This window comes from Onychostoma macrolepis, chromosome 06 (assembly GCF_012432095.1).
Source record: "Onychostoma macrolepis isolate SWU-2019 chromosome 06, ASM1243209v1, whole genome shotgun sequence".
NCBI lineage: Eukaryota > Metazoa > Chordata > Actinopteri > Cypriniformes > Cyprinidae > Onychostoma > Onychostoma macrolepis.
Genome location: NC_081160.1, coordinates 23,811,849 through 23,826,539, shown reverse-complemented (window position 1 = coordinate 23,826,539; position 14,691 = coordinate 23,811,849). Strand labels below are relative to the sequence as shown.

At 34.0% G+C, this 14,691-nt stretch overlaps 2 protein-coding genes across 2 annotated transcripts; one reads left to right on the top strand and one right to left on the bottom strand.

Moving 5' to 3' along the window:
- Window positions 1–1,332: 1,332 nt before the first annotated feature.
- Window positions 1,333–3,310, top strand: ppil1 (peptidylprolyl isomerase (cyclophilin)-like 1). Its single transcript, XM_058778499.1, has 4 exons — window positions 1,333–1,524; window positions 2,335–2,489; window positions 2,726–2,794; window positions 3,024–3,310. Exons 1-4 carry the CDS (start codon window positions 1,469–1,471, stop codon window positions 3,242–3,244), a joined length of 501 nt encoding a protein of 166 aa, XP_058634482.1. The 5' UTR covers window positions 1,333–1,468; the 3' UTR covers window positions 3,245–3,310.
- Window positions 3,311–3,415: 105 nt separating this feature from the next.
- Window positions 3,416–14,113, bottom strand: slc6a11a (solute carrier family 6 member 11a). The gene is given in 16 exon segments (XM_058778455.1): window positions 3,416–5,169; window positions 5,360–5,370; window positions 5,373–5,529; window positions 5,668–5,768; window positions 5,855–5,957; window positions 6,151–6,288; window positions 6,384–6,496; window positions 6,785–6,909; window positions 7,105–7,208; window positions 7,314–7,448; window positions 7,651–7,783; window positions 8,020–8,107; window positions 8,575–8,715; window positions 9,049–9,183; window positions 9,935–10,291; window positions 13,979–14,113. Coding segments are annotated over 15 exon segments (1,770 nt in total). The 5' UTR covers window positions 10,104–10,291; window positions 13,979–14,113; the 3' UTR covers window positions 3,416–5,052.
- Window positions 14,114–14,691: the final 578 nt, after the last annotated feature.

Genomic DNA, 14,691 nt, shown 5'->3' with positions numbered 1-14,691 from the left:
AGAATATGGTTCTGACTCTTTGTATTGTTTAATTGTATGTTTGCATATTTTGCTTAAATGCACACTACATGTATATTTATTGTGTATTTTGGTCAATAAACACAATAAAAGTGAATTACAATCAAATAAGTATTTGACTTTGTGTGTCAAATTGTATATGACACAGGATTGACACATTTTGACAAATTTTTGTGACTGTTGAAGATTTTTAGACATAGTTGAAATTACATAATTCAGCTTGTATGCCAGGTACATTTTATTTTTTGAATTAACAGATTTAAACAATTACATTTTTGTCTGATTAGACAAAGTTATCACACTATACCTTTCAACATTCACTTTCCACAAAAATGTGCAGAGCAATAGATATCCAGTAAAATATTTTAGAACAGAGCAAAGCCAATTAAATATTTTAGAACAGCAAAACTAAAAAAATATACTACTATATACATTATATCATCATACTACACTATATTGCCAAAAGTATTGGGTCACCCCCTTCTAATGAACAGGTTTGACTTTAGTAATTTCCATGAGTACAAATCTTAATTAAGCATATAATGATATTCTAGGGAATTGTGTGCTTCTGATTTTAAAGCAACAGTTTGGACAGGACCCTTTTCTATTCTAACATGACAATGCCTCTGTGTATAAGGCAAGGTTCAAAAGAAACAATTGATTTAGTCAGTGTGGAAGAACTTGACTGGTCTGCAGAAAGCCAAGTCCTAATCCAAGCTGAACACCTCTGGTGTGACTTTAAATGCAGATCTTGAGCCAAAAACTCTTTACCAAACACCAATGACTTGTACATATAGGCTATATATTGTTGACACTAACAAAACTGTTGCAAAAGAGATGGAAATACACTTTTTAAATACATGAATTATGTTTACATCTTTGTTGCCACAGTTTTGGAAGTGCCTTTTTCTGTTCTAAAGAAGGGGATGTCCCAATACTTTTGGCCATATAGTGTATGTACAAGTCATTGGTGTTTGGAGTTCTTCCACACTGACTAAATCAATCGTTTCTTTTTGAACCTTGCCTTATACACAGAGGCATTGTCATGTTAGAATAGAAAAGGGTCCTGTCCAAACTGTTGCTTTAAAATCAGAAGCACACAATTCCCTAGAATATCATTATATGCTTAATTAAGATTTGTACTCATGGAAATTACTAAAGTAGTCAAACCTGTTCATTAGAAGGGGGTTACCCAATACTTTTGGCAATATAGTGTATAAGCATTTTGGACTGTTTTGGTCCTATATATAGCCTAGCGAGTGTATGTAACTCAGACAGCATGACTTTATCATCCAGTCCACTAGATGGCAGCACTTACATCATGTGGTCTTGACGGTTTACAATAACGAATAAACCGAACTGGGCTACTACTTCCTTATCACGCTTTGCGACGTAGTTTAAAAATCTAAATTAATACTTTCTAACAAACCATATTTGTTGATCAACAGACATGTCTGGAATTCCTCCGGATTCTTGGCAACCCCCCACAGTATCGCTGGACACAACGTGAGTCGCAGGATAAACATTATAATAGATGTAATAGATGTGTGAATGAATGAACGAGTCACGTCTTGATAACACAGACGTAAAGCTATGATCATTGGTTTAATTGTTTCATTATTTAGAAATGTAGAAAAACGTAAAGCTTTGCTGCATGTTTGTATTAAACAAGTTAAAGATCAAATCACGTTGATCAGTTGTACTGGTTAGATTGTTTTAGATCAAAGATGGTGCTGTGATACCCAACTCATTCGGTTCTATCGAACTGTTTCAAAATTCACGCGTTCAGTGATTAATTTGCTTTGTGACGTAATTACGTCGTCCCTTATTAATTTAAATTTATAATATATATATTAAATGACTGTAAATGTTAAGTTTATTTGAACTTTTAAGTCTCTAAAAGATGTTGCATGGTCTTACATACAGCAGCTGGATGATGGAGTGTGTTGTGAGTTTTGCATGTTAAATACTACATTCGCAAACAAAAATTTGCAAAATGTATAACTTACCAAAACTGTGACTTACTTTTACTAGAAGAGGAGTCACTGGAAAACGTCCTTTATGCTTCTTTAAAGACAGAAAGAAAGAAACCCTATTAAACTTTATGGAGAAATATTTACAATGTAATACCCCTACTCTACATCCCTAATTATTATTATTTTTTTCTCCTTTCTTTTCAGTATGGTAATATTTTAATGAAATCTTTACTTATCTTTTATCAACCGTCTGGTTCAATCTGTTGTAATAAAAAAATAATAAAAATTTGCAGCTACTTAGCATATTATGACCAACCCTCACTTTACACTGTATTTCCAGGATGGGAACTATTGTTCTAGAACTGTACTGGAATCATGCACCAAAAACCTGCAAGAATTTCGCAGAGCTGGGTAGAAGAGGATATTACAACAACAACAAATTCCACCGCATCATCAAAGACTTCATGGTTCAAGGAGGCGATCCAACGGGGACAGGTGAGGATAAAAGGAATACTCATCATTCAACACTCCTTTTAGATATTTCATTTGACAATTCCATAAAATGAATCACGGTATGCTGATTTAAGTGGCTGTTGAGAAATGGCATAAAGGTGGTGAATATGTTTTATCAAGCGAAACCATCTACTTTGTTGTCAGTACAATGGACTTCCATTTTAATTTACTGTCAGTTTGTAAAATGTATTTATATATAATTTATTTTATATCTGCAGGTCGTGGTGGTGCATCTATATATGGCAAGCAGTTTGAAGATGAATTGCATCCAGAGTTGAAATTTACAGGTGAGTAATATAACAAATAATGCATGAGTAGATTTAATAGTATTGTTAAAAGCACTGCTATTTATAAAACTATGAAAAGTTTGTAAGCTGCTAAGTAGATCCCATAAGTAGAATAAATTGCTCTGGAAATATTTTGTCAGTTCACAAATCTACAGCATACTTTTATAAAAAAAATTATCCAGCATTTTTACAAATCAGCCAGTGCTTGATTTATTTATGTATTTTGTAGGTGCTGGAATTCTCGCGATGGCCAATGCAGGGCCAGATACAAACGGAAGCCAGTTCTTCCTCTCGTTGGCTCCCACACAGTGGCTGGATGGGAAACACACTATATTTGGACGGGTCTGCCAGGGCATTGGAGTTCTTAATCGTATTGGCATGGTTGAAACCAACAGTCAGGACCGCCCTATGGATGACATTAAAATTCTCAGAGTGAATCTACCTAACTGAGACGTCTGCTTGCATAACGTTTTATGCCTTATTTTTGTACAGTCATTTTATTACATTAAACTTTCAGAGTTTTTGTAAAATATACTCTCTGCTCTCTTGATTTCCCCAGTACATATCCATGGCCACATGGTGGTGTCTTAACTCTATGAGTTTGGGTTTATTACAGAAAAATGTCAATTTAATGTGTACATTCCTTTACATTACACCAAATGACACAGAAAGGTTAAGAATTATTTGGAGATGTAATTGGAGATGACAATCATGATTTCAGCACAGTCACACACTGCATTAGTTTCTCATAGATTTTAAATTCTTTCTTTGAAAAAGAACAAGAGGAAACTTGATCATACAATTTCTCATATCAATTATAGAAATAAAGCATACTCGTGGCACAGCACAAGGTCACCAACAGAATACGCAATCATAAATCATTGTCTTTTCTAACTACTGGTAATTATGCTAATTATTCAATATTTAAAACTGTATATTGAGTAAATGTTAGGCAAAAAGCTTTAAAAAGGGTTAAACAGAAATAGTACACACAACATGGCCTAGCAGTGACCTTTTTTGGCATAACAACATCAGTTGGAACCAATATCACCATAATCCCGGTTTTCTGGACAGATGTTTTATGATCCTAGACTTCAAAGGATTTTTATGGAAAACCCACATTTCAGAATGCAGCTATCCTGGATTAAGCTTAATCTGTGTCTATGGAAAAAAGTAAACAAAGCCATAGAGGTTATGACCCACAAAATCCTATTATTGTTGGAGCCTAAAAATGGGTGTTTGTTTTCTATGAGTACTATAAATTATTTGAAAGCATTGCTTTTTATTATCTGGGAGATTGGGAAAATGACCAGACAGAAAGTACATTGTCTGTACATAGTCTCTTTAAAATGCATGAAACACACTTCTATATAAATAAAGATACATATGATTTACAGACTAATCTGAAGGATGTTAAAAAGATTCCCCCACTACATATTCTGATACATGTTTACTTTTTTTTTTTATTACATTTATACTGTTTTTGTTTTATATGTATAATAAATCTAAAAAAAAGATACTTGAATATGAGTTTAAAAAATATTATAAAGACAACATACAACTATAAAAATACATAAATCTCCATGTCCATGACTTGTATTTTCCAAAAACCTTGGTGCTGATTAAGCACATTTTACATAATGCCCTCAAGGTATGTGAAACACTGAATATCACTGAAAGAAACTGAAAGAAATATCAATAAACAGTGCCTGAAGGCTCAATCTATCTCATAGCAGGTTAACTTGCATGAGAAAATCATAATAAAACTCTCTAATAAGCTGTTCCCTGAGAATACCCAACTGTCAAAATGCATGACTGCTTTGTTCGTCATGGCCGCTCTGCTTTAAGGCAGTTTGCACTTATGTACAGTATGTGTTTGTATAGTAAAAGAATCTGCATCTGAAAAAGCGAGATTCAGTGTTTGCTGTGAAACAAATAATCATTGCTTTTTTTAAAAGTATTTTGTAAAAAGGAGGGTTCACAAACAGCACTAATAGATTACAGTCCATAAATAAATGTTTTATACAAAACAAGGCACTATTAACTTGCTTTATGCAGAAGGAAGGATATATGCAGTTGTGTCAGCTGTTGTTTTACGTTAAACTTTTGCCTTTTTAATATTAGTTTAACTTCCACTAGGCCACATACTGTAACTAATTTCAAAATGAAAAACTTAATAAATTTTCTCATTAGGACTAATTGACTGAACTAACTGCTATTTAATATATAGGTACAATTGGCGTAATGGCAGTTGAACATTAAAGGTTGTCTGGGGTCTTTTCTCTGTCTGTACAGGATGACAGAGTATAATGATGTGCTGAGGGTCTCTGAGACTGAGGTAGATCCTCTGCTGGAGTGCATGCCATCTGGAGACGCTGAGGGCAACACAAACAAAAGATTTTTCACTTATCCCTATTACATTTCAATCCATAGGAAATGAAAGAAATTCATTCCTGTTGTGAAACAACTGTTGCCTTCTGGTTCTGTTAAAGGTTTCAGAAACATTTCCAGACATTAAAATTTTCAATAAAAAAGCATTTTTTTATTTTTCTTAACAACACCTACCTCCCAGAAAGTCCCTTTCCCTTGTAGAGTTTGTAAATCATGTTAATGGGGATGAGAGAGAGAGAGGATACTGCGAGGAACCAGCCAATACCGTATGCCCACCACGGATACATATATGTGTTATTAAACTTCAGGGGACTGTACTTGACCAGAGAGAAGATAAAGGTGCCCTACAGAACACAATTGACAAAAATGTAGTTTGATTCTTTTGTTTGTTTGTTTGTTTGTTTTTTACATACGGTGCATATCAAATATTGTGTTTTGCTCAGATGTGTTCCCATTTTACCCTGTGATAGAAACAGACTTACTACGCAGACAGAGGGGGTGACATAGAGCCAGCAGTACTTCATCATGGGCCAGGGTTTGTAGCCAATCATGTCTTCTATGTTCTCATAGAATCGGTCAGCACCTTGGAGAGAATATACACATAAAGCCCAATAAAAAAAAAAAGTAGTAAGTACAATTTTAAGGCACATTTATGTGTAGGCTGCTCACCATATACCCAGCCAATGGCCACAGACTGACAAGTAGCCAGGAACAGGAGAGTGGCTCCACTACACACGTAATGATCAAACAACTGAATGATGTACAGACCACCCTGTGAAACAGAAAGTAGGATACTTATAAAAGCAATGATATTCTAATGAATAGAATGCAAAGCCATAGAATGTACATGCCTTATGTTTGATTTCAGTGTAACATAAGTGAATTGCAAATCTCAGCTGATTTAAGGTTGATTGTAAGGTTGCTTGTTGATTTTTAATTTATTTGCTGAATTGTCTTGGGCCCACCTCTGTGATCATGAAGAGGCCCATCAGGTAGCAGACAAGGCAAATCCCTAAAAGCAGCAGCTCTCTTCTAAAGCCACGTCTCAACGTCGTGGGAAAGATGTCTGTCACTGACGTCATTATGCTCTCAATTCCAACAAACTGAGAAACACAAAAAAGGACATTGGATGGGGAGGCAGGAACGGGGGAAGAGCAAAGCAACAGATGTTAGGCTAAGAAAGAGAAGGAGGTCTAACCTGGCTGTCCAAGCCCAAGAGGATGATCATGATAAAGAAACACACAGCCCAGAACTGAGACCATGGCAACATTGTCACCGCCTGAGGATACACTATAAACACCAGTCCTGGACCTGACGACAGCCAAGGGAGGAGGTACAATGACCAACACCACCTAAAGTATCTTGCAGTATCCATGCATTACCCCTTCCATTACATAGCGATCAAATAAATAGTGGGATGTGAACTGAAATCCAGTAGGATGACAAATAATGGAGTCTGCCTTAATTTTTTTGATTATTAAAGACCATTGACAATTACGTATTAAAACAAACAATGTTATTCCATTCAAATTTCAATTTGATAGTTCATTTGGTATGTTGGAATGTATTGTTAAAAAAAAAAAAGTTTCTCTTACTTACCAGACTCGGCCACAAGGGATATGTCCACCCCCTGCTCCTGTGCCATGTGTCCCAGAACAGAGAAAATGGCAAACCCACCTAAAAAACTGGTTCCGCTGTTCAGCAAGCAGAGGTAGAAAGAGTCCCTGTAGGAACATTTTTTAGAAATGCTCAAATTAACACATATATTGTGTCTTGTGTAAAAATTATTGTGAAATATTTGATATATATGTAGAGAGAGAGAGAAAAGAGAGAAAAGGACCAATTTCAGAACTACAGATTAAATTAATCTCTTTTATCAGTTCAAATAAAACATTATACTTCATATTATGCACACTCACCTATAACAGTTATTGTTATATTGATTATAGCTTCCAAGAGAGCTGAGGTATCCAAGACATATGGCGTAAGAGTAAAAGACTTGAGTACCAGCGTCCATCCATACCTTACAAAGACCAAACGAGCAATACAATTCAGAAAGAGCAACATAAATATAGCAAAAAACTATTGAGATGGTTGATTCATTTATTAATCCAGATTTTCAGCAAACCTGTGGATCAGCTAGCCGTGTCAGATCTGGGTACATGTAGTAGTGGATGCCGTTGATGGCACCAGGTAAAGTGACCCCTCGTAGGAGCAGTATCAGGAGCATAACGTAAGGGAATGTTGCTGTGAAATAGACTGCCTATAAATATAATCATTATTTTAGTTAGACTTTTAATTGAAAGTAATATACAGTATCTGAGTATTGCATGCTGAAAATTGTTTCCTGATACTGGTAATAAAAAGATTTGAAATATTTACATATTTAAGCCATTTGCAGGACATTTTGTCATTACGCTCTTAGCTATTTCATAACAGGTAGGCCTAATACAAATGTGTATAACCTTCCCAGTAGATTTCACGCCTTTCCAGATGCAGAAGTAGATCAGGATCCAAACAAGTAACAGAATAAGAGCCAAGTCCCACCTTACTGTGCCCAAATGCTGTATACCGCTGGAGAGCCGCAAAACTCTGTGACTGAACATGCAGAAAGCATTTAAACGATATAATAAAACAGTGAGTTGGCTGATTTATATAAATGAACTGCTATATGTGAAATGATAGACACAAGCAAAGCATTTTTATATTCATTTCATACACCGTGGTACACCATTTTAACATGGTACCATGTCCAGTAAAATCTATAAAATGTCTTTAATATTAATTGTTATTTTATATTCAGTGAATGTTAATTGCATTTTTATTAAACTCACCGCCAGAATTCCATCACAGCGGTAGAAGCATTAAGAGGAGACGTCCACCCTGAAGTAGAATTCTTCCCACTAAGCACAATACAAGCATCTAACACCAAAGAGATACAAATGGATGAAAGCATATGGTAACAATCACGAAGAAGCCATATACTCAGACCTGAAATTTATCAAAACATCTAATAGCTAAGCAAGATTCTACTTTCCTACTCTATTCCTGGCATAAGCATCAATGTTTGGTAAAAGGGAAAATACATTATCTAATAATATAAGTAGTTGCAGTGCATTTACTGAGACATTTAATATAAACAATGTAATCACAATAAAAAAAATAAATCACAAACTTGCGTGAAAATGTTAGCTATGACAACTTAAGTAAATTCCTCCAGAACATACTGGAATTAAAATGTTCTACTTTGACGAGATTTTTTAAAAAGAAAATATTAATGTGCCAGCACCCCATCAAAAACCCAGCCTATGAAAAAATATACTGGTAATTGTGATTCAAGGCCTACATGCATTCACATACATACATCTGACCTTTAACCAAATGTATACCTGTGTTCCACAGATTGCTGCAGCTGGCCCAGGGCAGTTCCACACTGAAGGCTGAGAAAAGGTACAGGAAGGCCCAGACTATGATGATGATGTAGGTAATTGAGCCATAGACAATAATAATTTGACTGGCATAACCCATTCCTGAAAAAGAGAGTTGTGTTAACATGGATTTTTTTAAAACAAATGTTACTTTATTTTACCTTGCCAATAAACTGAAATCATGTAACATGCAGTATGCAATAAAAATATGAAAAAGTACATGCTAGAGATAGAGGACACTGTTTAAAATTTAATAACATATTTTAGCAATTAGCAATAAAAGCTTGGTGTTGTGGATCACTAAATTAGTATAATAGGTGAAAACTATATGCTACAAACCTTTATTTATTTCAAAAAGACATTACAAATATGTAATTTAACTACATTTTAAGAAGCGTCACATAATGCATACAAATTGAGAAGTGAGCAACACACCTTCAAAAAGAGGACAGATCTTTCTCCAACATGTGATGCCTCCCTGACTGGTGTACTGACCCAAAGATGTCTCAAGCACAAAAAGCGGGATACCACAAGTGAGCAGGTACAGGACATATGGAATGAAAAAAGCCCCTAAGGATTTAAGAGAGTCGTTAAAATATTATATACTATATATTATATTAAAAATAGATAGATAGATAGATAGATAGATAGATAGATAGATAGATAGATAGATAGATAGATAGATAGATAGATAGATAGATAGATAGATAGATAGATAGACTTTGATTATAACTAATGTTCTTAAAAATGTACTATTTGATTTCTCTTTATGAAAAAGTATAACATTCAATGCCCCTAAAATCATTTTAAGGTCATTTTGACCTTATTTCACATTAATTTTGTATACTTTATATAGCACATTAGGCTAAATATACATTTTAAAATAAGTAATACAAATCTTAAAATATTACATACTAGAAACACCTAAAATATTAGATTAGATTAGATTAGAATATTAAAAAGTTCCTGTTTTATGATTAATGTTACCCACCTGGAATACAAATGCAATTCACATAGAAAGGTGTAACTGATTGTAAATGTTAACTGGCTTTATAATATAATAAATAAGCACAGGGATTTATTTTAGTATATGTGCTGCCAAAGCAAGCACGCGCGCACGCACATTTATTATGTAAACTGACAAACAGATGGTTTATAAATAAATGCTTCTTAATAAGTATCACAACCATGAAGCGATAGATAGGCCTATCACTCATAAAAAAAATTCCGATTATGTAGTCCCTTAGTCACACATAAAATTAAAACCATAACCAACTCTATCATAAACTATCTAAACTAAGTATTGTCCGAAACTACTTACCTCCTCCATTTTTATAGCAAAGATATGGGAACCTCCAAACATTTCCAAGCCCAATGATAGCTCCGGCCACAGTCAGCAGAAATTCAATCTTGTTTGCCCATTGGCCTCTCTCTTCGGGACTTAAATCAGCCTGTTGGTTCCCTGTCCGCCTGGTGGAGGAGCCTGCCATACTCACAGTTTACGCCTGTGTCTGTTGGTGCTTATGTAGGTGTGCGTGTATGATTTGAAGAAGCGAGTCTAGACACAGTGAATATCTGAAGTACTGGGGTGCTTGTGTATTAGCGTGATTCTTTACCACAGCTTTTAAGCATTACATGGGGTGGGCGGCGGGTAATCAGGTTGCCAGGTGTTTTTATCCTGAGGGCGAAAGTAGAGATGTGTTAACTTGTTCTTCCACTTAGTTTATTAGTTTTGTGACTACAGGCATTTTTAATAATAAAAAAAAAGGTTTTCTCTCAGCAGTGTATCTAGGATGCTGTCAATCATGTCGTGACCTGTGCAGTTCTTCCAGTGCCCTTTACTCAGTTATGAGGGGTTGATCTGCTGACTCTAGTAACCCGACAGCTGCTAGCCATTATCTCTGTACTTTCATCTGTGTTCAGTGATTTCTGAGACATGGGGAAAAAATGGGTACCTGCCACAAGCAAATTTTCCACTTATATTATAACTAGATTGTTCTTAAAAATGTATTTGATTTCCCTTTATGAAAAAGTATAACATTCAATCCCCAGAACTTTATACTTCCTATACCGTTGGCTACAATGGATGTTAAATAAACTTATATAAAGTAGAAATATAAATATCTCTCTTATAGAAACATTACAACTGTGTCCTGACAGAAGGAATTTCACAATAGAATATTCTATGTTGGTCTATTTTACTTTTTTTATTTATTTATTTAATTTTACAAAGTAATTGTGTTTATAATCCCAATATTTCACAACTATGATAAATCACCTTTGACAAATAATAGTAAAGAAAATGTTTGGGATTTGTGTATGTTTATCTAACAAATAAGGGGCCTTTTATGAATTTACTCTTTGATTTAAATATTAAGGTGCTGATATTTCCTATACTGCCATTTAAGGAGTCTGATATGAGGAATGTCACTAGTTATTTTGATTTAGACTTTGTTTATGGCAGCAATTAATTGCTTTCATGTGAGAAGTGCTTGGTTATGGCTATAAGCTGCATTAGCAAGGTCAAGATGGCCTTGTGTTGGATAAACTGCTCAAAAATATGATTTGATGCATAATTTAATAATAGTAAGGATCAAGCATTGCAATAAATGATGCAAGCTTTAAGTTCTCATACTATCTTGGATGAACTTAGTGTTTTTATAACTTAATTTGACCTGTAAACTTGCTCTGCAACCTCTCTGTCTCTAGTGTCTTGACTCCGCCCTCCTTACAAAATTCATGCTTATATCATCTCAATAAATGACTAATGGGAACATTACACAACAGCTTTTATAACACAGGATTTGATATAACTCAGGACTGAACTGTTTTTTTGTTTGTTTTTGTTTTTTTTCAAATCTGTTATTTAAGAGTTGAATCATCTGAGTGATTGCAGATTCTTTTGAATGCATCTTCCCATCTTTCCTGTTGGATTAGGTGAAGGATGAGAAGGCACTGTAGATTACATACATTAACTGAATGGCATTTATTAACTGATGTATTGTATAAGCCGATACAAAATGCCTCTTAAATATTTTCTATGAGTAAAAATGTGATGAGAAAAATGTCCACTTGGCAATCAGATTAAATTAAATTTAAGGTAAAGTATTTAGAATTAAAACAGTATTTCATTAATATACAGTACAACTTTTATCTATATATCAGTGAAATCATAATAATCATTCTATAATTTGTGGTAGTTTATTACCAGCAATTCGATTTAAACACACAATAATGTAGTCCTGTAGCTTTACAAACTGTCAGATACAACACTGAGAAGCAAGATGAGTTTTGTACGAAAATGATTCAAGTATTGACAATTTAATTATACTTAATTACACCAAGTGTATGAACATTTTTCAACACCTTTTCAACACCTTTGGCAAATTCTTCTAGTATTACATCAGCCATGCCTGTCAATTTTTATGATGATATTTTGCACAACTTCTGCGCAGTTAACATATCTTACTCAGCCTAGATGTCAGAGCACCTAACTGTAGTGCAGGGCCAACTTCTATATTTTCTTTTTTAAATTAAATAATAGGAAAAAAGGTAAATAATTATTTTCTGCAATGTGTTTACAATATAGTTTGTACAATTAACAAAATATTAATGAATCAAAATTTGGTCAAATAGAATTATCGCTCTAAACATCCATTTTATTCTGCCTTGTATATACACCTTGTTAAGATCCACGTAGACATCCACATTTTTATTTTGCTTGCAGATCATTATACATAATATCATAATAGTCTGAAGTGCATCTAGACATTTTTAGTTCATGTTTTGTTTTCCTTCATTCTCTGCAGTTTCAAGAGGTATAACAGTAAAATATCATAATAAAATAATCATTATATAGCCTATTTAGTTTGTATGCCCAAAGGATTTAAAACAAACAAATCATCATGTGTCTTGTTTTTGTGATTTGCTATATAACTATGAAACAGTTAAATATGATACAGTTAAATAATTGGTACTTTGTTTAAACATACTTAACTGTTACAGGGTGAAGTTGCATTCTCAGGTGCAGTTAAATGTGAAAACCTTTATTTTACTTTTAGATCATGCCTCCATGCCAGAAATATCAGGTCCAGCCCTGGATGCCAGATCCTGTCAGAAAATATCCATTTTGTCTGGTAACAGAACAACTAGTCAGCAAATCGTCTTATACCCAAAACCCATCATCACCAGCGAGTCTTGTCTGGAACTTGTCTGGTACCCAAAACTGTGTTAATAGTCTTCTATTAGTAAAGCCAGAGAAGAGCAGAAGCAGGACATGAAATGATAATGGTAAAAAGGAGCAGAGTTTATTGAATAATTACTTGCGTATGTTTCAGTGCTTAGACTTCGTCTGACCAGTAAAAAGTGTTATTATACCACAAGCCATAGCAATGGAAAATCACTACTTCACAACTGTGACATTAAAAACCTTGAAAAAAAGTCATTCGCTTATCTCTTACTCGTGAAGACAAATAGCCCTTGAAACCATACATCATAAGACTAAACAACAATGGAAAAATAATATTAAAACCAGTAATATAAATGACTAATCAATGGTTATAATGAATATTATACGATGATATGATTAAATGTAATAATAAAATGATTAAATGATAAATGATTATGAATGAATGAATGACTATAATATAAAGTAAAACTGGTCTCAAATGTATGATTGCTCTCTTGAAGCAAGACACACTGTTTGCATTTGAGGATCCTTAGATCCGTCATTATACTAAACTACCAGTTTTGTGCGAGAGAGAGAGAGAGAGAGAGAGAGAGTACAAAAGTACAAAATAACAAATATTTACTTGTCCTCGGAACATTCCAGCCTGATCTTGTCTATGGGAAAGGAACATTGGGCGTCCAAGGGTTTAGTCATTTAAGAAAGCTAATGTTTTTGTTCTTCATTAAATGATATCACAAATGTCTTAGCTGACAAAAACTTGTCCAAAAACAATTATAAAGGCAATTTTGCTAAATCAGAAATAACAGATTTTGGATGTTCTGTATGTCTAATGTTTACAAATCCAATTCAAACCAGACTTAAAAAAATAAAGCCAGTATCTTATCTCTGGATACGTGTTTCAATCCCATCAGTCAAACTAGGATTGCGTTTCAATACCATTTCCTGTGGCTTTACAGCTCAGTGCATGTAGCATAGATAAGCAGCTTTCTGCAAGTTTCTACATAACCTTAATAATGAGTAAATAATGTACAGTCAGCACAAAATAACCTATATCAGTTTGGAGGCTATTTTGAGATAATGGTCATTTTTTGAGATATTGACCAACGTTATTTTCATTCTGCTTACTAACAATGCTACTCACCAAATGTTCGAATTGAAATTATTTTATAATCTTACCTGTTATATAGAGATTCCGCTAAGAAAACAGCACTTTGAGGTCTCATTTTCAAGACGTTGAGACTCAAATTGGCGCTATTTGGGTTTGTTTGAGTCCGCGAGTGTGATGTGTGGTTTGCATAGGCGAAAATTACTAATGATTATAAATGATGATAATAATAGGCTATATACTTGTGATATCAAATAATTATTAATAAGCTGCATTTTGCTATTTCTTAAGATTATAAGTAATGCTTAGCTGTGTAGCCTACTGGCAGCCACAATGCCATGACGCCAATTATTAATTGGGAATATTACAGTTGGTTGTTACCATAGACGGTATTTATATGTCTATGGTTGTTCTCAGTAGTCTATTTTTTACCAGGGTGTTATGGGTATTATGTTTTTTTTTTGTGATAGGCGTGATATTTTTTCAAAAAGAAATAGATTAGAATTTCAAAACTAATAGAAGCATTCATGTTTCTGACACGTGACTTAAATCAAAACCCCCAAAATACTGAGAAATGTTTTTCGTACCAAAATAGGCCACCACACTAAACTGCACTTGAAAAGTATCTAAAAGTGTTTCAAGTATAGCCTGAATGTGATTATTATGCTATTGATGCTTATTATGAACTGGAAAGCTCTCGACATGAAAACGTAGCCTAATGGTAAAAAAAGAGGAGCACATAATCTTTAGATTCACTTTTCTTACTCTAAACATTTTCTTAAAA